Source organism: Canis aureus, chromosome 38 (assembly GCF_053574225.1).
Source record: "Canis aureus isolate CA01 chromosome 38, VMU_Caureus_v.1.0, whole genome shotgun sequence".
Lineage (NCBI taxonomy): Eukaryota > Metazoa > Chordata > Mammalia > Carnivora > Canidae > Canis > Canis aureus.
This window is the reverse complement of record NC_135648.1, coordinates 9,866,989-9,888,975: the sequence shown is the minus strand read 5'-3', so window position 1 is coordinate 9,888,975 and position 21,987 is coordinate 9,866,989. Positions and strand designations below refer to the sequence as shown.

The 21,987-nt window shown below is 37.1% G+C and overlaps 1 protein-coding gene and 1 long non-coding RNA gene across 10 annotated transcripts in view; one reads left to right on the top strand and one right to left on the bottom strand.

Moving 5' to 3' along the window:
* LOC144307046 (uncharacterized) overlaps nucleotides 1-5,973 on the bottom strand; it is a 199,417-nt gene extending 193,444 nt beyond the window's left edge. For 8 of the 9 annotated variants that reach the window (XR_013374006.1, XR_013374013.1, XR_013374012.1 and 5 more), the window contains exons 1-2: nucleotides 5,828-5,973; nucleotides 4,009-4,104 (exon numbers count right to left, since the gene is read on the bottom strand). This is a non-coding gene — a long non-coding RNA (uncharacterized LOC144307046). Of the gene's footprint in view, nucleotides 1-4,008; nucleotides 4,105-4,846; nucleotides 5,406-5,827 lie in introns of those variants that run through there. The other variant, XR_013374015.1, reaches the window with a different exon arrangement.
* Nucleotides 5,974-6,293: 320 nt separating this feature from the next.
* LYPLAL1 (lysophospholipase like 1) overlaps nucleotides 6,294-21,987 on the top strand; it is a 36,493-nt gene continuing 20,799 nt past the window's right edge. The window contains exons 1-2 of the mRNA XM_077887114.1: nucleotides 6,294-6,429; nucleotides 12,181-12,280. Of these exons, the coding sequence (XP_077743240.1) occupies nucleotides 6,336-6,429; nucleotides 12,181-12,280 (194 nt within the window). The 5' untranslated portion in view covers nucleotides 6,294-6,335. The remainder of the gene's footprint in view (nucleotides 6,430-12,180; nucleotides 12,281-21,987) is intronic.

The following is a 21,987-nucleotide window of genomic DNA, read 5'->3' as shown; positions in this document are numbered from 1 at the left end:
TTTGGGGAATATAAAAATAGTGAAAGGGAATAAAGGGGAAAGGAGAAAAAATGAGTGGGAAATATCAGAAAGGGAGACAGAACACGAGAGACTCCGAACTCTGGGAAATGAACTAGGGGTGGTGGAAGGGGAGGTGGGTGGAGGGTGGGGGTGACTGGGTGGCGGGCACTGAGGGGGGCACTTGATGGGATGAGCACTGGGTGTTATTCTATATGTTGGCAAATTGAACACCAATAAAAATGTATTTATAAAAAGAAAAGAAACCTAGATTACATGTAAAAATAAAAAGACCCTGCTTTCAATTATTTTGTATATATACACTTGCGTCCATTTTTAACCTATATAAATACATTTTGCTCTTAAAGACTGACATTTTGCCAGCATTTTATAAGAAACTAAATTCTCTGAAAGTATAATAATACAAAGGAACATTTGCCTTTACAATGTAAATTAAGGAGAATTTTACAGAGCTCCTTCATTTTAATACAGATAGGACAATAGAAAATCCATAGTCATTTTATATGAAGTCATACTTCATATAAAATATTTTCCATTGGTCAATGATACAGATAAATAGATAGATATACACACACATGCATACACATATATATCTCCTGAAAGTAGTCCACTTTGGAATAAATTGTGTTTATTTTTTAAACTGCAATGGCTGATTTTGTACTATGTGGTTATCTTTTCTTTTATAAAGATTTTATTTATTTATTCATGATAGATAGAGAGAGAGAGAGAGAGAGAGAGAAGCAGAGACACAGTGAGAGGGAGAAGCAGGCTCCATGCAGGGAGCCCGATGCGGGACTCGATCCCGGGACTCCAGGATCACGCCCTGGGCAAAAGGCAGGCACTAAACCGCCGAGCCACCCAGGGATCCCCCTATCTGGTTATCTTTTTTAAAAATTCTTTTAACTCTTTTATTAACCAACAGGAAAAAGGTAAGAAGAGAGAAGAAGGGCACTAAAGTCAGTCACAGCAGGAAGAAGGACAATCATTATTGCTGATTTTTCTGATACTACTAAGTAGGAGTTTGTGCAATACAATTAAGAGTACTGGGCCATAATTTTACAAGCAGAATTAAGTATCAGAGCTACATTTATAAAAATACCAAGTGTTCCATATTTAGACTTTCATGATACTAGAATCCTAGAACTTGTAAGCTTATCAAGCCCTACTCCCTTATTTCACAGTTGGAGAAATGCGCTCAAGAGACTAATGGCCTGGGGATCCCTGGGTGGCTCAGTGGTTTGGCACCTGCCTCCAGCCCAGGGTGTGATCCTGGAGTCCTGGGATCGAGTCTCACATTGGGCTCCCTGCATGGGGCCTGCTTCTCCCTCTGCCTGTGTCTCTGCCCCCCTCTCTCTCTCTCTCTGTGTGTCTCTCACGAATAAATAAATAAAATCTTTAAAAAAAGAGAGACTAATGGCCTGTCTAATATCAGCTTATAATTCTTGAAGCTGGAACAGGAACTCCTCAGTATGATTTCAAAATTCTTCTTACTCTATACTATTATGATTACATGTATATTTCATCTTCCTTTAACTGAATGTAGCAGGATATAGATGTTCAGATTGTATTGACAGGGAAATATCTCTTTTTGCTTTTCTTCCTTTTATTTATAATAGATGTACGGGATGCCACAAAGTCCCCTCAGCAAATAGGAGGGTTTGAAGATTTAACCTTCACTGCCCTTAAGGAAACACGATCTGGTTAGGAGTTGCTAATAGTTATTGCTCTGAATTTGAAGAGCTATCAAGGTCTGCTGTAGGAGAGCAAAGAATGGATTCTAGAATCCACAGGCTGTATGAAGATCAATGGAGGAACTCCAACACTACCAGGAGGACTTAGAGAAAGTAGAATAAGAGGTGTTTCCAGAAAGTAGCTTGGGAATATGAGAACTGGTCATGGGAGGCGCTCAAAAGGGAGACAATCCCTTTCCTAAAGAAGAGTCATGTGACAAGGCGAAGCACACGTACAGATGCCCAGGTATTTACATTGACCACTCAGTCTATGTTCAATGGAGGAACTTCCAGAGTCTTTACCCAAGGGCCTGCACACTGTTTTGGCGAGAATCACTTTGTGAACAGTGCAGCAGAGTGATAAATACCCATTCTCCCAAACTGTATTTGGCTTATATCTGAGAGACCCATGTGTCCACCTCCCCAGTGCTGCCTCAGCCTAGCTCACAATGCCCCAGGTGATCCTTCTGTTCTAAACAGACCCCATCAGAACCATGTATATCTAGTAGAAGTAGGGGGACTCCTCTCAGCTGTACCTAGAAGGGCTATGTCTAGCATAACAAATGCAAGTGTAAGCTCCCTAGAACTGAAGTAATGGCTATACTAAAGTTTAAAAACGTAGACAACTATTCCCTTGTAATGAGTTTAGTTTTAGTCTTTTATAAGAATTCAGGACCTTTAAAAAAAAAGAATTCAGGACCTTTAAGTTTTTTCTAGTTTTTCTTTCATAAATGGATAAAGGCTTGAAGATATAAAGGACCTCACTTTATTAATTTATAAAATTTTTAAAATTACCTAATTCTGAGACATTTTGTCTAATGTGTATGTATTATTTACATACATATGTTTCTCTTTCCTTTCAAATAATTTAACAGATATAAACTAAACAATGGAGAGGATGCAACTTGATGCTCGGGAAAACAAGATGCATAACTGCGTATTGTTTGTATGACTAACGTGACTTCACTTAACTGTAATCATTTGAAAGTACCAAACATACTACTCTGAATGACTAGTCCTTCAATCATTTTTTTACAGCCAACAAGTTGTCTTCAAGGGTTCTAAACACACAGCAAACTAGATTCTGACTTTGCCTTTATATCTTTAGATTTCCAGAAATATTAAAACCCTACAAAAAGGGAGATTTTTTTTTTTTTGGCTTTTATTTTGTTTACTAGCTTTTCTTAGTTTAGACATCAAAATTACCAAAGCGGAGTACATCAGCAATGGGCTTATAGACTGTCTAAAAGCAAATGAGTCACAACAAAAAAATTAAGAGATATACAAAGAGTAAAAGAATGCATGAATAAAAATCCGCCAGGGAATATTTTCCCCCCAGTTCAATAGGGCAAAAGATCTACCATAAAAGAAGCAAACAACCATCCTGAAACTTAATTACATTTCAAAGTAATGTAGTTACATGAAAGGAACAAAACATTTTTGTTCAATAGTTTGCCTACCAGATGGCACTTCTAAATATAGTCATCTAAAACCTTCTGTTTGTTCTATAAATAAAGATGAAAGGAATAGCAATAATAGCTAAGCATTTAAATCACTGGAAATAAAAGAGCACTTTGATTAGGTTTGGAAAAATCTGGTTTATTCTAACAAGGATCTTAAATCTGGGAAGACACAAGTTTGAGGTGAAGCTCAGAATCTCAAGCTTCCGGGACTGCTCTTGTATCTGCTCAAAATGGTTTTCATTCAGGTAGAGGAACAAACCAGGAACTAATCCCAGGATACGTGGGGAAATCTGAAGTAAGATAAGAACTCCTAATCAGTAAAGACTCCAAAGGGCTACAGTCCAAATCCCAGAAGTATTTGAGGGTTTGGGTTTTTTGTTTTGTTCTGTTTTTGAAATGAAATAGTTGGGACATGCCCTGTCTTATTTTTGTGAGCTAAAGTGCAAATGTGTAACAGTTAAGGACCGGGACTTTGGAGTCAGGCCCAATATGTGAGCCCAGGCTCTACAAATGGCTGGCAGTATGCTCTTGAGCCAAGTTCCTTACCGTTTTGAGCTCCACTGGCAAAACAGATAGCAATAGGACAGAGTTTTATGGGAATGTACTAATGACAGCGCTTGGCACCTACTAAGTCCCAATGAATTTCAGCTATGTAGTATCACTATTAGTATATATGATCTACATTACATCAGCATATTATTAGGCTTCTGATTTTCTGCTGTCTCAGAGCATGGCGTGATGTGCAGCCAGGTTCTCTGGTAATAATGGAGTTTTAACAGTAGAAGTCAAAGCCTTACCTGGCATTATCTCCAAGTGGTTTCTCCTAGTATAACACTGCCCTCTTCTCACCTGGCTCTTGAAAGTTATCGAGAGTTCGTATGTGGAAGGCAGGCCTAAAGATAAAAGTACTTCTTAAGAATTGGTTGTCAGAGGTCAGTCCACCCCAGTCCGTCCATCCTCTAGAATGACTTCATTCTCAGTACTCTCAGCTGACGATCTATAGGCTTTAGTGAAATGACTCAGAGTTCCTTTTGGATCTGGTGAACTAATGGCATGTAGGACCATTCCCATAGACAGCATTGGTACAACACTGCGATTGCATAGAGCTTGTCTTGGCAACTGACCCATGATGTTAAGCAACCTAGTCACTTGGGAGTAGGGTGAGTACCATGAACAAATAAAAGATAAGTTGGAATTGCTTAAACATGATGCAAACTACAATGAATGGAAGACTAGAGTTTAACAGCACTTAAAGTTCTCCTGGGTTGTTTGATGAATTTTACATGAGGAAAGAGCCATTTGAGGGGTCTACAGGCCTCGGCATTAAAAGATGTCTATGGTTAGGTCTTTATCAACAAGGTAATCCTACTTGTTTTCAGTAGTTTAAAACTTGTGATAAAATGTACATAAAATCTACCATTTTAATCATTTTTAAGTGTAGAGTTCAGTAACATTAAATACATCTGCAACGTCGTAAAACCATCATCACTATTTCCAGAAATTTTTTCATCATCCCAAACAGAAACTCTATGTCCATTAAACAACAGCCCCTCACCGATCCTTCTTCCCCTTTGCTTTTGGTAATCACTGCCCTCCTTTCTGTCTTTAGGAATTTGCTTCTTCTAGGAATCTCACCTAAGTGGGATCATTCAATATTTATCCTTTCGTGTCTGGCTTATTTCACTTGGTATAGTGTTTCCAAGGGTCATGGAAATTATAGCATGTATCAGAATTCCTTTCCTTTTTAGGGCTGAATAATACTCCATTGCACATGTTTACATTTTGCTTTCCATCCATCCATTGATGGCCAGTTGGGTTGCTTCCACCTTTTGGCTACTGTGAATAAGGAACACTGGTATGCCAACATCTCTTTTGAGCTCCTGCTTTCATTTCTTCACGACCCAAAGTAGATTGCTAGATCATACGGTAACCCTTTAACTTTTTGTGGAGCAACTGAACTGCTTCCATGGCTGCTGCACCATTTCACCTCTCCATCAGCAATGCATGCACAAGAGTTCCAATTTCTCCACATCACCACCGACATTTATTTTGTTCTTGTTTTTCTGATAATAACCACCTTGGTGGGTGTGACATGGTACCTCCTTAGAACTGCTGTGCGAACCATTTCTTTAAAACTACAGAGCAAAAAAATAAAATTAAATTAAAAAAATAAAATAAATAATAAAATAAAACTACAGAGCTATTACAACACTTGTCTTAGCTTGAATATAAAAGCCACAAACGTCCTGTGCAAGGCCCAAAAGTGGAAGGTCAAATATGATTATATCTGCTCAATTCTGAGCAAAATAACACCAATTATATCTGCTAAACTTTGAGCAAAATAACACCAATATCTCTCCACATAAAATATAAGCCAATCTTGAGGATCCCTGGCTGGCTCAGTGGTTGAGGGGCTCCTTCAGCCCCGGGCGTGATCCTGGAGACCCGGGATCGAGTCCCACGTCGGGCTCGGCACGGAGCCTGCTTCTCCCTCTGCCTGTGTCTCTCTCTCTCATGAATAAATAAATAAAATCTTAAAAAAAAAAAAAGGCAATCCCGAATTCTGGGATTGCAGCTAAAAATCCTACAGTAAATAAACAGGCCGCTTAGGCTTACCGAAAAGCTGTCACCTGCACAAAACCACCCTCCGCATAACCAAAGCGTCAGGGCTGCAAGCCCCGCCTCTGACTTGACCAGAGAGGCAGGACCGCAGCAGCTCCAGCGCGCATGCGCGGCGCGAGGAGCGCCCCCTGCGTCCCTACGTGCGCGGGCCCGCGCGGCGAAGGGGCGGGGCTACGGCGGAGGGCGGGGCTTCGGAGGGGCGGGGCCGCGGCGGAGGGGCGGGGTTGCGGTGAAGGAGCGGGGCAGCGGCGAAGGGGCGGGGCCGCAGAGAAGGGGCGGGGCCAAGAAGGGGCGGGGCTGCGGCGGAGGGGCGGGGTTGCGGTGAAGGAGCGGGGCTGCAGCGAAGGGGCGGGGCCGCGGCGGAGGGGCGGGGCTACGAAGGGGCGGGGTTGCGGCGAAGGAGCGGGGCTGCGGCGGAGGGGCGGGGCCGCGGCGGAGGGGCGGGGCTACGAAGGGGCGGGGCTACGAAGGGGCGGGGCCCCGCACTCCTGTGGCGGCAGCGATGGCGGCTGTGTCGGGTTCCGTCCGCTTGCAGCGCTGCGTGTCGTCGCCGGCCGGGAGGCACAGCGCCTCCCTGATCTTCCTGCACGGCTCAGGTGGATTACGCCCTAGTTTTCTCCTTGGGGAGCGTCCTGCCCTCGGGTCCCCCAGTGTTGCCGTCGTGGAAGAGTCGCCCCCCCCTTCAGGGCTCCGTGGACTCGGAGAGGGCGACCCTCCCCGCTCGCTGGCCCCGCGCGGGGGGACCCGCCGCCTTCCCCGCCGCGGGTTCCCTCTGCCTGGCGGTGCTCGGCCCGTCGTCCTGCTGGTGGCCCTCGTGCCCCCCCGGGCCATCCCCCACCCACAACACTGTCTCCACTGCAGCCCTTGCTACCGTGCCCCCCTCCCCCCTCCCCCGGGTTCTCCCTCAAGTCTAAACAGAGCGAGTTAGTAAGGTAAGTTTTCTGCAAGAGACACATAAATTACTTAGTACTCTCCAGGGCCAGCTAGTAGGGATTGGGGTTTTCAGCCGCCTTGGATTCTGTGCCACTTCCTTCCTCCAGCCTCATACTCCTGTAGACGGGGGAGATGCTGGAGTGGTTTATGGATTATGTCCTTTGTGCGAGGCCCTGTGCCAGGGTCGGAGCGCTTTCTCCCAGTCCTGTCGCCCCTGCTGCTCCTTCTGCCTGTTCCTCTTTCCCCCTCTTGTCCTTAAAACCCCGAGATGGAGCACAAGGTCACCCCCATCTGTAATTGCTTAACGCCTGTCCTCCCCACTTCGCCTGTCCTTCCTCAAGAGTAAGGACCCTTGTGTGTGTGTGTGTGTGTTTTAAAGGACCCTTGTTTTAATCTTTGCATCCCTAGTGCCCGGCCCAGGGTGAGTTCTTGGGAAATATTTTTTTTTTTTTTTTTTTTTAAGAAATGAGATGCAGCCGGTGTCCTCAGGGCGCCTACCTAAAGTCAAAAAACAAAAACAATTCAATTAGTTTGAGTCAGCAGTGGATGGGAGATCACAAGATGGTGCGTGATTTACTGCCAAGAGGATCGTAAGGAGAAAACTGTGGTTAGGCCTATTAAGCATTTGGAAGATGAAGAGCTTGTCGGATTTGAGCGAGAACGTGGGCTCTCAAGCCGGGACTTCTCCTGTAGGCCTAAAGAGGATGGTGGTTGGTTAGTGCGAGGGGATTGGGAAGGTACAAAGGGGAGGCCTCCAATGGGCCAGTTGTGGGAAGTATTTTCATTTTAAAAACAAGTCCAGAGAAGTTGAACAGCTTGCCCAAGGCCACTTGATGTTTCTGTGAGTGTAGTAGGTTTAGGATCTGCACCCAGATCTCTCTGACCCCCCCCCCCCCCCCCCCAGAAGGGGTAAGGCGGAAAAACTCTGAGCTAGGCTGTATCATTTTGGAAATAGGGAAGAAATGGGCCAAAGATGTTGAAAGGGAAAGACTTGGCTGATGAAATATATTTAGAAGATGAAGCCAGATGTCTTAAGAGGACATCGATGCTTTACAATTAAGAGACTTATTCCTGGTACTGTTTGGGGCTCCAGGGGTGTTCATTTATAAGCATCCAGAAATGCCCCGATGCTGTAGTCTTTGTAATAAATAAGCTGATTATCTCATAATATCTTTTTTTTTTTTTTTTAGATTTTATTTATTTATTCATAGAGACAGAGACAGAGAGAGAGAGGCAGAGACACAGGCAGAGGGAGAAGCAGGCTCCATGCATGGAGCCCAACGTGGGACTCGATCCCAGGTCCCCAGGATCCCAGCCTGGGCTGCCCGGCACTAGACCGCTGAGCCATCCCGGCTGCCTCCTATCTCATAATATCTTTAGGAAATACTCCTAGACTTTTCTTTGGTCCATGGCCACTTTGCTTAAAGTACTATCCTTACTCTTTTCAATTTCAAATTACTGACCTTTTTTATAGGTTGTAAGCCCAGACTTGTACAATATAAAAAATATATATATTTTTTCCCTTTGTACTTTGGAACAAAGAATTTATCCAAAGAATTCGCCAATTATGCAAATGAAATGCAATTCCTATATAGTTAGAGCTCCATTGCAGTAAATTGAAACCCTTACTGGAAGTCCGATTTTAACGTTTGACTTTATGTGGTTATGTTGTAGATGCTTGGGTTCTGCTTAATCCAAATACGGGCAGACCAGTTTTAACAGTCTTAGCAAAGCTCCTAGAATAAGGTGCTGGTTTTTTAAAAAGTGCACCTTGTGAATGGATGACTGGAGGTTACTTTGTAGCATTAACTTTTGCTTTTCAAGGTTGAAAAAGTGTATTTAGAGGCAGATTTTTTTTTTTTAATCTTAAAAGGCTGAAGTTCTCTGCTAGGATATGGCAGCCATAGAAAAACATATGGGAATGTAATATATAGCCATCTTAGTTTGAGCCTTTCCTACTCCTAAAATACCAAAGAAGTACTTTCTTTCAGGATGATAAAAACAATAGTTTAATTTAGCTTTGTTCAGCTTCCCAACTTAGATTAATTCATTCTATTGTATGCTACTTTAGAACACTATGGTTCTTCTTTTAATGGTATTTTCATGTGTAATTACCAAATTTAATGTCTATATTCCACACTACACCATAAGGTTAACACAGACCCGAACCATGGTATTTTGCTTTCTGCCCTTGTAGTCAGTCTCAGTGAACCAAGTTGACTGTCACTAAAGTTACTAGTAAACCTCTGTGTTGCTAAATGTGGTGAATGTTTTCCAGTCATCTTATTTGAACTGTCAGCAACATTCAGTGTTCTGGAAACACTTGATTCTTTCTACCTATTTATTTTTTTTGATTTATTTTGCAGACTCATCCTCTTCTTTCTGTCCATTAATGTTGGGGTTCCTCAGAATTTGGTCCTAGGACCTCTTTTTTCATTTTGCATTTTTCTCTCCAGGCTAATGTGTATATATACCTGAGGATTCTATTTTTTCCACCATACGATGACATAAATTTGTGTCTCTATTTTAGGTTTCCTTTGTGCTCTGGACATGTTTATCCACCTGCATAATAAGTGTTCATTCATTAATCTGTTCATTCAAGAAATATCTGTTATATGGCCAGCAGTGGCACTGTTCTAGGCTCTAGGCATGTATTGATGAATGAAACAAACAAAAATCCCTGTTCTTGTGGAACTTACATTCCAGTGGAGGAAGGAAATTTTATATAGTGGGTAGAGGTCCAATGGGGGGAAAAAAAGTAGGACGAAGAGGATGGGAGGTGCCAGGGGTGATAGTTTTAGATAAGGTGGTCAGAGTAGGCCTCACTATGAGGGTGACACTTCAGCACCTAGACTTGAGTGAGGGAATCATGTGGATGTTGGGTTAGACTTATTGTGGACAAGGGAGAAGCCAGGACAAAGGCCCTGAAGTAGGTTCCCTAACGTTCATGGAACAGCAGTCAGGCGTGTGTGTCTGGAGTGAGATGAGCAGGCCAGGATCTTCAAAAGGGTACTGGCACAGATGGTGTGGGGCAGGGGTCAGTAAACTCTCCATAAAGGGTCAGATAGCAACTATTTTAGGTTTTGTGAGCCAGATAGGTTTCTTTGACATTTTTCTTTTCTGCTTACTTTCCCTTTTCAATCCTTGTTCTTTCTTTCTTTATTTATTTATTTTAGCAACTCTTTAAAAATGTAAAAACCATTCATAGTTTATGACGTTTGTCTTCCACCTGGCTATACTTTGCTCAACTCCGGGTAGAAGACCCTGTAGGCAGTAGAGCAAGTATAGACCTACTGATTCATGTGTTTCCTGTCTCAATGTGTAGTTCTATTGTTCATTCATTTGTCCTGGCCAGAAACCTCACGGTTATCCTTGTAACCTTCTACCACTGACCCATCATAATGAACCTATTACTAATCTCTATTAATTTTATCTTCTAAGTATCCTTGTACCTATTTCTGTACATTCCAGCAGCCCCGGTGGCTTAGTGGCTTAGCGCCACCTTCGGCCCGGGGCATGATCCTGGGGACCTGGGATGGGGTCCCACATCAGGCTCCCTGCACGGAGCCTGCTTCTCCCTCTGCCTGTGTCTCTGCCTCTCTCTGTGTGTGTCTCTCGCGAGTAAATAAAATCTTAAAAAATAAAGACTTAATTCTGTACATTCCATTGCTGGACCCCTAATATAAGCATCTGTCACCTGAACAGTAGGCTCCTAAATGAACTCCCCACACCCACTTTTGTCCCTCTCTCCTGTCCACACAGCTGCCAGAGTGACCCTTAGAAGATGGCACCTTTCTGCCAAAAAGTAGCTCCACGCTCTTAGGAATTGTCACATCCCCACAGTTTCTCTTGCCTCATCTTGCACTCCCTGCTCTTTCTCATTCTTTAATGTCCTCCTCCCCCTTCCTATAAAGAATCTTAGCACTTGGCATATTCTGTCCAAGATACTCTTACCTTGTGCACTTCACTTTTCACCATCCTGTAGATCTGAAAACTGTGTCAGTTTGTGTCATTTGTGATCTAAGCATTAAATGAATAAAACTCAGTGGGTAAAATACAAAATGAACTTTGCTTCCCAGAGCTTTTATTCTAGTAATTGTATCCCCGAACTCCTTAGCTGGGTCAGTTCTGAATATAATAAACCCTGGCAGCACCAAGTGTCTCATCTTCGCAGTGGTTACATTTGTCTCTCATATTTATGTATGATTATTTAACTCATGTCTGTTTCTCATAATAAACTGTATCCTCAGTGAGATTAGGGACTCTTTCTTCCTCATCTTGCCATCATTGCCTCTCTAGTAGTGAGCACAGCACCTGACACATTATAATAGGTATTCAGTAGATATATTTTTAGTTGATGTCTTAATGAACTGATTTAAAAAATTAAAAGTTGTTACCTTTAAAATTTCCTCTTCAAGACCACATAACATGGACCTGTATTACCTTCCCTTTTTTTTTTTTTATGGAAATATCCATACATTCATTCTTACATGGATTTTGGTTATTTTTCAGCCTTGGGATGTATAATCAATATTTTACATGATGTAAACCTGTTATCAAAATAAATTTAGATTTCTTCAAGTGAGGGGTGCCTGAGTGGCTCTGTGGTTGAGCATTGGCCTTTGGCTCAGGTCCTGATCCCGGGGTCTTGGAATCAAGTCCCTGTGGGGAGCCTGCTTCTCCCTCTGCCTATGTCTCTGCCTCTCTCTGTATGTCTCTCATGAATAAATAAATAAGTATTTTTTTAAATAAAAAAGAAAGATTTCTTCAAGTTAAAGTAAGCTGAATACCCCTTTTGAAAAATTTTGTTATTTTTACCAAAAAAATTGCTTTAGGTTGTTTAACTACAAAAGTTTATATGCACCTCAGAAATTTACTGTTTTTATGAATAAGATGAGAAATGACAGTATTTAAAATCAGATACAGAAATAATTTTTTTTTAGAAAAAAATAATTTACTTCATGTATTTGTGCCTGTTATACCCTTTAAACAAACAAGGAACTGAAAACTCAAACAAGGTCTTTATTTATTTATTTATTTATTTATTTATTTATTTATTTATTTATTTATTTATTTTTTAAGATTTTCTTTCTTTATCCATGAGAGACACAGAGAGAGAGAGGCCGAGACACAGGTAGAGGAGAAGCAGGCTCATGCAGGGAGCCTGACGCGGGACTTGATCTCGGATCTCCTGGACCATGCTCTGGGCTGAAGGCAGTTGCTAAACCGCTGCGCCACCCAGGGATCCCTCAAAACAAGGTCTTTAAAGTGACTGTGGTGTAATTATTTTTACATATGGAGATTTTTTTTGTATTCCTTGTTCCAGCCTCTGCGTGTTATGAAATTTACATAGACTGCTTTTAAATATGCTGTGTTATCAAAATGATTTCTCTTTATATTTTGTGATCCATCAGGTGATTCTGGACAAGGATTGAGAACATGGATCAAGCAGGTTTTAAATCAAGAGTTAACATTCCAACACATAAAAATTATTTATCCAACAGCTCCTCCCAGGTATGCAATAATTTATCTCACTGCTTAGTATAACTGTGGCATAAAATGTATATAAGTAGATGTACCAGCTAAATGTTCTTTAAACGTAATTCTGTATTTAAAATATTTTGAATTGGGGTACCTTTTGCCCAGAACTTTTTTTTTCCAATTCCACAATTGGGCCAAGTTTTACGAGACGAAAAATTTCTTCACTCTTTGTAAAGCATTCCCTGAAGCTCTTAACTTAGACTTTGTCCTAAGCACAGCCTATAGAACTCTGCTTCCTTTGTCCCTAAGATTGCTCATCTTTCAAATTCTCTTTTCCCTTTGTTTACTCCTAAAAGAAACTGCTCTTAACAAATATAAGCTTTCTAATAATTTAGTTATGCCAGAGTCCATAATTTCTGGCAAAGGGTTTCATGGCATTCTTTCTATACTTAAAAAGATTTAGAAACAATGTTAAGCTTTTTGAGTCAGTAAACCAGAATAGGAATGTGATATTGACTACTTAATAAAATATTTAGATTATATAGTCAGTAGATGTGTTTAATAAAAATACACGGTCAGGAGATTGGTATAGTTTTAAAGTCATACTGTTTTTTATAATTATTAGCATCTGCATAGGCTTTTTATCCTGAGCACATATTTTAAACTGGGGTTTGCAAATACTTTTTTTGGGTAAGCAAACTAATATGCTGAGCTGTGCATCCCTATCTGATTTCCCATTATCTGTTCCTGATTTGTTCTTGTTAATTATGCTGTGTGCTTATGCAAATCCATTTTGGTTTTTTGATTGTTGTGTGTTTTTTTTTTTTCCTAAGTTGTATTGAGAATCAGAACCAGAACTTCAAGGACCTTCTTATGTGCAATTAAGATTTTACTTATCTCAATTGATAGACTCGAAAGAGGTAGAACAATAAAATGATAATTTTGTTGTAAAATTTAAGATTCAAAAAGTTATTTCAATATAATCTTAAACTGGTTTAGTAGTTTGGTAGTGCAAATAAAAGACTAATAACCAAGGGGTTATTTTTGTATTTTAACTCAGATGTTTTTGAAATGTCAAAAGAGCTTGTCATTTGCTATTGGTTTTCAGAGTAAGTGAAGTTTAGAAGGAGAAAGACTGTGATATTTCCTATGGAGATGGGAAAGATAAGTTCATTTCATCCTAAATGTAAATATAATTGATAAAATTGAATGGAAGATCATTAGAAACAGATTCTAGAATTAATACTTTCAGCTTATGAATTTTATATCATTACCAGCTTTGATAGGTGTTCCAGGCCAGTGTACCTCAAAATGTAGGCCAGAAATATTTCTGAGAATCCAAAAATCTTCATGTGCACTCAGTATTATTTGTGGATGCTGTTGTGTTTAAGTAAAATATAAAATCACTCAACTCTTTCACTGAATTCATGGTAACATTTTGATATTATATATTTTCATTGTCACCTGTTTGAACAGGCTGTCAAACATTTTGAACCATGCTGACCAATGAAATGTAATACGTGAATTTAAATTTTCTTGGCACCACATTAAAAAAAGGAAAAACAAGTAAATTGATTTTAATAATATATTTTACTTAACTTACTATATCCAAATTATTATCATATCAACATATAGTCAATATAAAATTATTAAAGTAACAATTTACATTCTTTTATTCATTCTAAATCTTTGAAATCTGGTATATATATCTTACATGCGCAGTACATCTCAATTTGGATGCTGATCAATTAAATTTCTATTAAATAATTATTTACTCAAAACAAAAACACTAATTTGAAAAGAAATATGCCCACCCGTGGGTTTATTATTGCAGCATTATTTACAGTAATGAAGATATGGAAGCAGCCCAAGTGCCACCGATAAATGAATGGATAAAGATTTGGCGTGTGTGTGTGTGTGTGTGTGTGTGTGACACTGGAGTATTACTCAGCCATAAAAATGAGTGAGATCTTGCCACTTGCAGCAAGATGGATGGACCTAAAGGGTATTATGCTAAGTGAAATAAGTCAGACAAATACCATATGATCTCATTTTCATGTGGAACATTAAAAAACAAATAGAAACAAAAAAACAGACTTAAATGCAGAGAACAAACTGATAGTTGCCAGAGAGGAGGTGAGTGGGGGGATCAGTGAAGCAGACAAAGGGGATTAAGAGGTAGAAATTTCCATTTATAAAGTAAATAAATCACATCATCTTCACAGAGATGAAGAGTACAGCATAGAGAATATAGTCAATAATGTAATAACATTTGGTGACAGATGGTGACTGCACTCATCATGGTGAACACCGAGCAATGTATAGAATTGTTGAATCACGTTGTATATCTGAAACTAATATAACACTGTATGTTACTTATACTTCAATTAAAAAATTACCTTAAATAAAAGTGAAAGTTCAGTGGCTGGTTAAATTACGTGCATTTTTAAATGCTATATAGCTCTATGTGGCTAGAAATTACCATTTGGGACAGTATAATTTGAGACTTTAAAGAGGAGGTCCCATATATTATAGTACATTAAAGATGACTATCCTAGATCAAATCATCATTTTTACTTAAATTTCTCATGGATTATAGTGCTTGGAGTTGTTAGATTTCTTTTGTTGAAATGATGAAGTGATTTAAATTGTTAGTTCTCAAGCACAGATGGTTCTCCCTCAGAGAACATTTGCAATGTTGGGAGACATTTTTGGTTCTCAGAACTGGCCGGAGAGGCAGCATAAGAGGCTACTGGCATCTTGGGTAGAAACCTGGGATGCTGCTAAACGTCCTACACAGCAAGAGACAGCCCCCACAACAGAGAATAATCCAGCCCCAAATCTCAGTAGTGCCCAGCCTGAGAAACCCTGCTTTAAATTACACCTTTCTCCCACACATACTAGATGATTAGTATCTTGATTCTCTGTTAGAGGGAAAAAAAAAAAAAAATGTTGCAGTGTGGTCAGCTGTTTATATTTTAGAAAAACAAATATATGAGGTAATTAAAATATGAATGGTATCATTGTCTTTGAATCAATACAAAAAGAAGTTGAGATTGCACCTAAGAACAGTTCTTTATGTACTAGGCTTTCTTTATTTTTAGATTTAATTACTCTAGGTCAGAAACGTTAAATACAAAATTCAACTTTCCTTCAAAATTTACTCTTGAGAGCATGGGATTGTGAAGCTTTACTTCCTTGTTTTCACTGGTTATAAGATTCCTAAAAGGGAGAAATTAAAACCTCACAATTGAGTAAACTTTGCAGTTTTCCATTCAGAAACTTGAGAGCTTTTCAAAAATTTTCAGAAAGAGTGTGTTTATATGTTTTTAGTCCAAATAAGATCTACATTGTGGGTTATTACATCTCAGACCCCTATCCTTGGTTAGAGGCATCATATATGACAGTGAAATGAAACACATTATAATTGAGGATAGTAATGCCAGTTAATTTGCTATCAATATACAAATCAAGTAAGTTTGTAAAATGTTTGTTGCTTTCAAACATAAATACCAGAACCCTCAACTGACCTAGAAAAGTTATTTTGTGTCAGATATTCAGCAAGTTGTACATTCTGTAGCTCTGCTGTATTTCATTGGTCCTTTCCCACATTGGAAATCAAATGTCACTGATCAAGGATTACCAATGGCTCCAGACATTTCAACTTTATGATCTTCTAAATGTTGGAAGGGATCTTATAACGAGCCAGTATAACAAGCAAGAACTGGTTCAATGTTTTATTATATTAGAAAATCTATTTCAACATTGTGAAATAGTGTGAAATCATTTTTCTTTTGTTCTGTGAACAGTGAAGAAATCAGCAAATCTTCCAAATGTCTCAGACTCTCAGAGCAATTAGAAACTTTATTTAATATGTAATTTAAAGTTACAAGATCTGAACTATTTCACTTTCAAAAATGAACCACATCCTTATTGATTGAGGATTTTGCAGTCTTAGTTCATCTTAGATCTCATTGAAGTTTTGGTACATGCTATTTCCTTTCTGTTTTAATGTGTTTCAAGATTATTTTGACTTAAGTACATGGGCCCAGAATCGAAGTAGTTAGGACACTAGATACTAGTGTTTAAATACTTCATTCTCTTGTCCTTTTTGAAATTGGTAACGATGCTTTCTTTAGTTTCATAGTGAATTAAGTGTAATACATTTTAAGCATTTTCATATTTTTAGACCTAATTCTCTGTCTCACAAATAATCGTTTCTTATTTTTTTTCCCATTAAATCGTGTTTGGTAGTTATGTAGTATGACTCCTGTTCACAATCTGACCTCTTTTCCCTATGCTTTTTCCAGACTGTTCAATCAGTCCGGCTCTAGTGCCCTTAGATTTTAGCACTATTAGTGGTGATTTTATATAAATATAGTTAATAAAAATTTGTCCTAGAGGAACAATATTTTGGAGCCTTTTTACATTTTCCTAACTAAAAATAAAAACTTGAGTAAACCACAAGTATCGTAAAAAGTAAATGGCCACTATTAAGACTATCATCCTATCTTTAATATCTTTAATGTCTTAAGTGTTTATTTAGTTGTGCAAATGTGAGTTCATACTAAACATATGATTATAAATTCTGCCTTTTTTCACTTAAAACTGTATTTAATGATTTCTTCCTATAATGATTTCAATTCCTTTTGTTTAGGGAGTTAACTTTTCTAAATTGTTTTTCAAGAATGGACAGTTTACAGTATTACTAACAGTAATATTTAGCATTAATTTATTTTAAAAAACATTTTCTCATTTTATTACTGAAGCTCTCTGAGGTTTATCAGTTATATAAACAGTGCTTTCTATATCACTAATTCAACTTAGCAGTTTACTGAACTAATGTGTTTAGGTAAAAATATAGATAAGTGATTTTTTTTCCTTGTACACTCAAAATTCTTTAAATATTTTTTCTTGGTCACAAAATTGTTGCCTTTACAATGATATCTACCTTATAATTTAACAGCATCTGACACATAACAGACTGAGAATTAAAATACACAAAAATATCAAAACAGGAACAGAGTACTAATTTGTTGATTAATTCTAAGCTTAGTTAATGGATAAAAGCTTTGCAAATATGTGTAGTTATATTTACGTTTTATTCATTTTTGTGCCATTTATATTTAAGTTTATTATATATTAGTAAAAGTAAAAGTTATGTGGTACATATTCAGAGTAACAAATAATAGTAATATATAAGCAATAAATTCACTTGTTATTCTTCTGATTACTTTGAATCAGCAATCTGATATGTGCTATACAATGTAGAACCTTTGAGAAACCAATACTTCAGTTAAGAAGGAAAAATGAAGACATTTAGAGATAGGTCATCTAATTCTCATTTAAAATAAAATTGTGAAGGCTATTAATGCAGAATTTATCAGTTTTAGGTCTTAAAATTTGCATGTCTAAAATGAACAGATTGGCCTGGATCTCCAAAATCCTTTACAGTCATTGACTTTTTGAATTTTAGGTCTCTTAAGATTTTATGCAGTATAAGAAAGAACCAGTAATGTAATACTCTTCTTTTGTGCCACAGTGTTAGACCAATAGGTCAGGGAAATATCCAAGATATACTATTGTTCAGCAGGCTATTGAAGATAGAATTATTGTAGTACAGTAGTTAAGAATATGATCTTTTGATTAGCCTGCCTGGGTCTGAATCAAGATTTTTCTACATAGGCTTTAAGATCTTGAGCAAGGTATTTCACCTCTCTAATGGTGTCACAACTTCCTGAAATGCAAAATAGAGGTGGTAATTGTATTTACCTCAAAGGGTTATCATGAGAATATATGATGTTATTGAGTATATATGTAAATTCTCCAACATGATGTCTGACATAAAACAAGCACTCAATAAATGTTAGTTATTAGTAGTAATCTATGGTATCCCTGTGAGCAGGATGTAGAAATATTATCCAAAGGATTAATCGCTGATAATTCTTGAAGAAATTTTCCAGACCTATGTGTGTGGGTTGTATTGTCAAGGACTATTTGGGTTAGCAGTTTTATTTTCACATACATGAGTTTTATCTTCATACTGTTCAAATTCCCAGATGACATAAAGCTGAGAAAAATAATGAATATATTGAATAATAAAATGGAAATCTGAAATGATCTGATAGTCTAGAATAGGATGAGCATACTATAGCCTGTGGGTTTAATATGGCCAAACACCTATTTTTGTAAATAAAGTTTTATTGGAATACAACCACACTCTCTCACTTACATATTATCTATGGTTGCTTTTGTGCTATAAAATGGAGATCAGTAGTTGTCAAAGAGACTATATGGTCCACAGAGCCTAAAAGTATTTACTCTGTGGCTTTTACAGAAAAGGTTTGCTGACCCCTGGCCTAATGCAGTAGCTTTCAGAATTTTTAAACTCCAGCTCACAATGGGTTATATATTTTACTTGCTGATCCTGTACATACATTTCAGTGATTAAAGTATTATAAATACTAGGGCATAGGGTTGCCAGCTCTATTTAGCAATGAAGAAACAATATTTGAGACATATTTATACTAAAATAGTATTTATTGTTTATCTGAAATTAAAATTTAACTGGTGTCCTGTATTTTATCTGCAACTCCATCTGGTTGTTACCCCCAGAGAGTTTGATTTAATTGGTTTGGGATGTGGCCAAGGCAGAAAGATTTTTAAAAGCTTCATTTCTTATTCTTATATGCAGCCAAAGGTGAGATCCACTGGTCTAGCAATCATAAAAGTTTGAACTAGGTCACTGTGGTGGAAATGCAATATAAGCAGTCAATTCAGTAGAGATTCACACAGCAGAAACTGGGAAAAATTGAAAATTAGGGGAAAGGAGAAGGTGGTGATGTTAATTTAGGGAATCTATGAGAAGATTATACATTCAATGACTTAATATGCAATGTGTTTTGTATGGGGCATTTTAAATTTAGCATTTGGCCTGATATTCATGAGGTAGCACCCATGGATTTTTTTTTTTTTTTTTTTTTACTCTACAGTTTATTGAAAAATTGGAGTTTTAAACTGGAAGACAAATGTTTTTAAAATATACTGTTCCCAGTAAGAATCATCTGGGAAATTATTCAGTCTCTCAAATTCTGATTGAGAATAGGTATGAGACAGAGCTCATAATTTGCGTCTTAAGGAGCACCACTTCTGATGTAGGTAGATTCAAAGGGTCTGTCAACCATTTGTACTCAAGTATACCAGCATGTTTATAAAAAAAAAAAATTACAGAATCTTTCTTCCCACTTCTGAAAACTGAAATAGATTTTGAGAGTGATCTGGCTCCCTGTGTCGTTTTTCTGCATCAAAATTTGAGAGCTCTTACTTTGGAAAATATAGGTTAAATTGAAATAGAGTTTCAAAAACATTTTTGCAGGAGATAACTTTTTAAAATATCTCTATTACTTCTGTGCTTGAGATTGTTTGAGATATTTTAAGTTTGGAAAAAGATACTAATGAGAACAAAGTAAAAGAAGGGGAAAAGATATGTTATATAAACAGTAAACATAGGGAAGTTGACATACTATATTATTATTAAATAAAGTATACTACAAGGTGGTATTACCAGAGATAAAAATGAACATTTATAAGCTAAAAGTAGATGTTAAAGAGGAAGACCATGGGCAAGTCCTTAATAATATTGCTTATATGCACGTGCATAGAAAAAGGATAGAACTAAAGAGAGAAGCAGACTAATCTTTAATCATTGTTGAAGATTTTAATCCTCATTCTTCAGGATCTAATAAGATAGATCTAATAGACTAGAATAATAGAACAATTTAGGAAAAGAATGTGGCTAAGCAGATACAAAATTTGATTAGTACTATAACTATTTTGAACATTGACATTTATAGAACTCTATATAAAAAAAGCTTGTAGGACAGTCACCAAGAAATGACATAGAAAAAAGATCATAAGGATGGATGAGTATCAAAAGACGGAAATTGCACAGAATATTTTCTGTGATAAGAATGGGATGAAATTAGAAGTCAACAGCAATAGGATATTTAGAATACTTCCAAATATTTGGAAATTAACAACATTTCTAAATGTGAAAATAAATAAAGGATATCAACACAAATCCTAAAGGGAATAAAGGGAACTATCATGAACAGCTTTATACTAATAAATTTGAACAGTTACAAAAAAAGATAAAAATTCAATGAGAAATACAAATAACAAAAATAAAGTAAAAATCAAAATACCCTCATTATTATGAAAGAAATTAAATTTATTATCAGCACCTTCACACAAGAAACCTTCTGGTCCAAATAATTACACTAGTAAATATTATTGAACATTGAAGTAAGAAACAAACTCAGGAAACAGGAGCATTTCCTAAAACATCTTAAGAGACCAGTATAAACCTGATAACAAAACTTAACAGACATTCAAGAAAAGGAAACTACAAATCAATATCTCTCATGAACAAATATGTAAAATTCCTTAAAAAATACTAGCAAATCAAATTCAGCTACATATAAAATGGATAATACATTGTGACCAGATGGAGTTTATCCCAGGATTGAAGAGTTAGCTTTACATTTGAAAAGCCATCAATGTAATCACTGTGTTAATAAAATGAAAGATCAAAAATCATGTTTATTTCAAAGGATACAGAAAAGCATTTAACCAATTCATAAAGAAAACTCTGAGCTAATAAGGTAAAGAATGAAATTTCCTCAACATAATAAAAGGTGCATAGGAAAAAACTTGTAACTAACACCATATTTAATGATGAAGTACTGAATGCTTCCCCTCAAAGATTACGTAGGAGGAGTCCTTTAATTCTGTTCAACAATGTATGGAAGTTCAAACATAAGGCAAGACAATGAAATAAAAAGAAGAGAAAGTAACGGTGCCTTTATTCCCAGATAATATAACTGTTTACACAAAGATCATAAGGAATCTACTAAATAACTAGAAATAAGTGAATTTAGGAAGACATCAGGTTGCAAGAGTAAGATACTAAAATTAAATCCATTTTTATGTATTCACAACAAATAATAGTATGTCTTTTTTCATCTTTTTACTTTTAGCCAGTGTATTATTATATTTAAAGTGGGTTTCTTACAGACCTATATTTTTGAGCTTTGTTTTTTGTCTTTAACCAATGTGATAGCTTCTTTTAAGTGATTTGTTTAGACCATTTACATTTAATATAATTATTGATAATGTTTGGTTTAAGTCTACAGCTTTTTGTTCCTCTTTCTCCCTCTGCCATCTTCTTTATGGATAATTTGGATATTTTTAATACTCCATTTCACTTATCTATTTTAATTTTTTCCCAATTGCTCTAGGGATTACAAGAAATATAAACTTTTCACATAGTTAGATTTTTACCACTTTACATGAAATGTGGGAAGCATACAACCATATCGTTTCCTTTATCTTCTCCCTTGTTGTGCTTGTCATGTGTATTTCATTTATGTATGTTGAAAACTCTATCAAAACGCAGTTATAAATTTTGTTTTCAATAGTCATACATATTTTAAAGAGCTGAAGGGGAGAACAATAGTCTATTATATTTATCAAGTTGTAGTCTATTACAGCATGTCAGTATGTTTTGATTAAATTGTAAATTGCCATTATGACTATAAGGTATTCCTTTTCCTCAACCCTATTTAATAGATGTTTTTAATCAGCTAAGTTAGGGGCACGTTAAGTAAAAGTCAGCAATTAACTTGCCATGTTGATTTAAATGGAAAATATTGCTTCACTTTTTTCATTATTAATTTGGA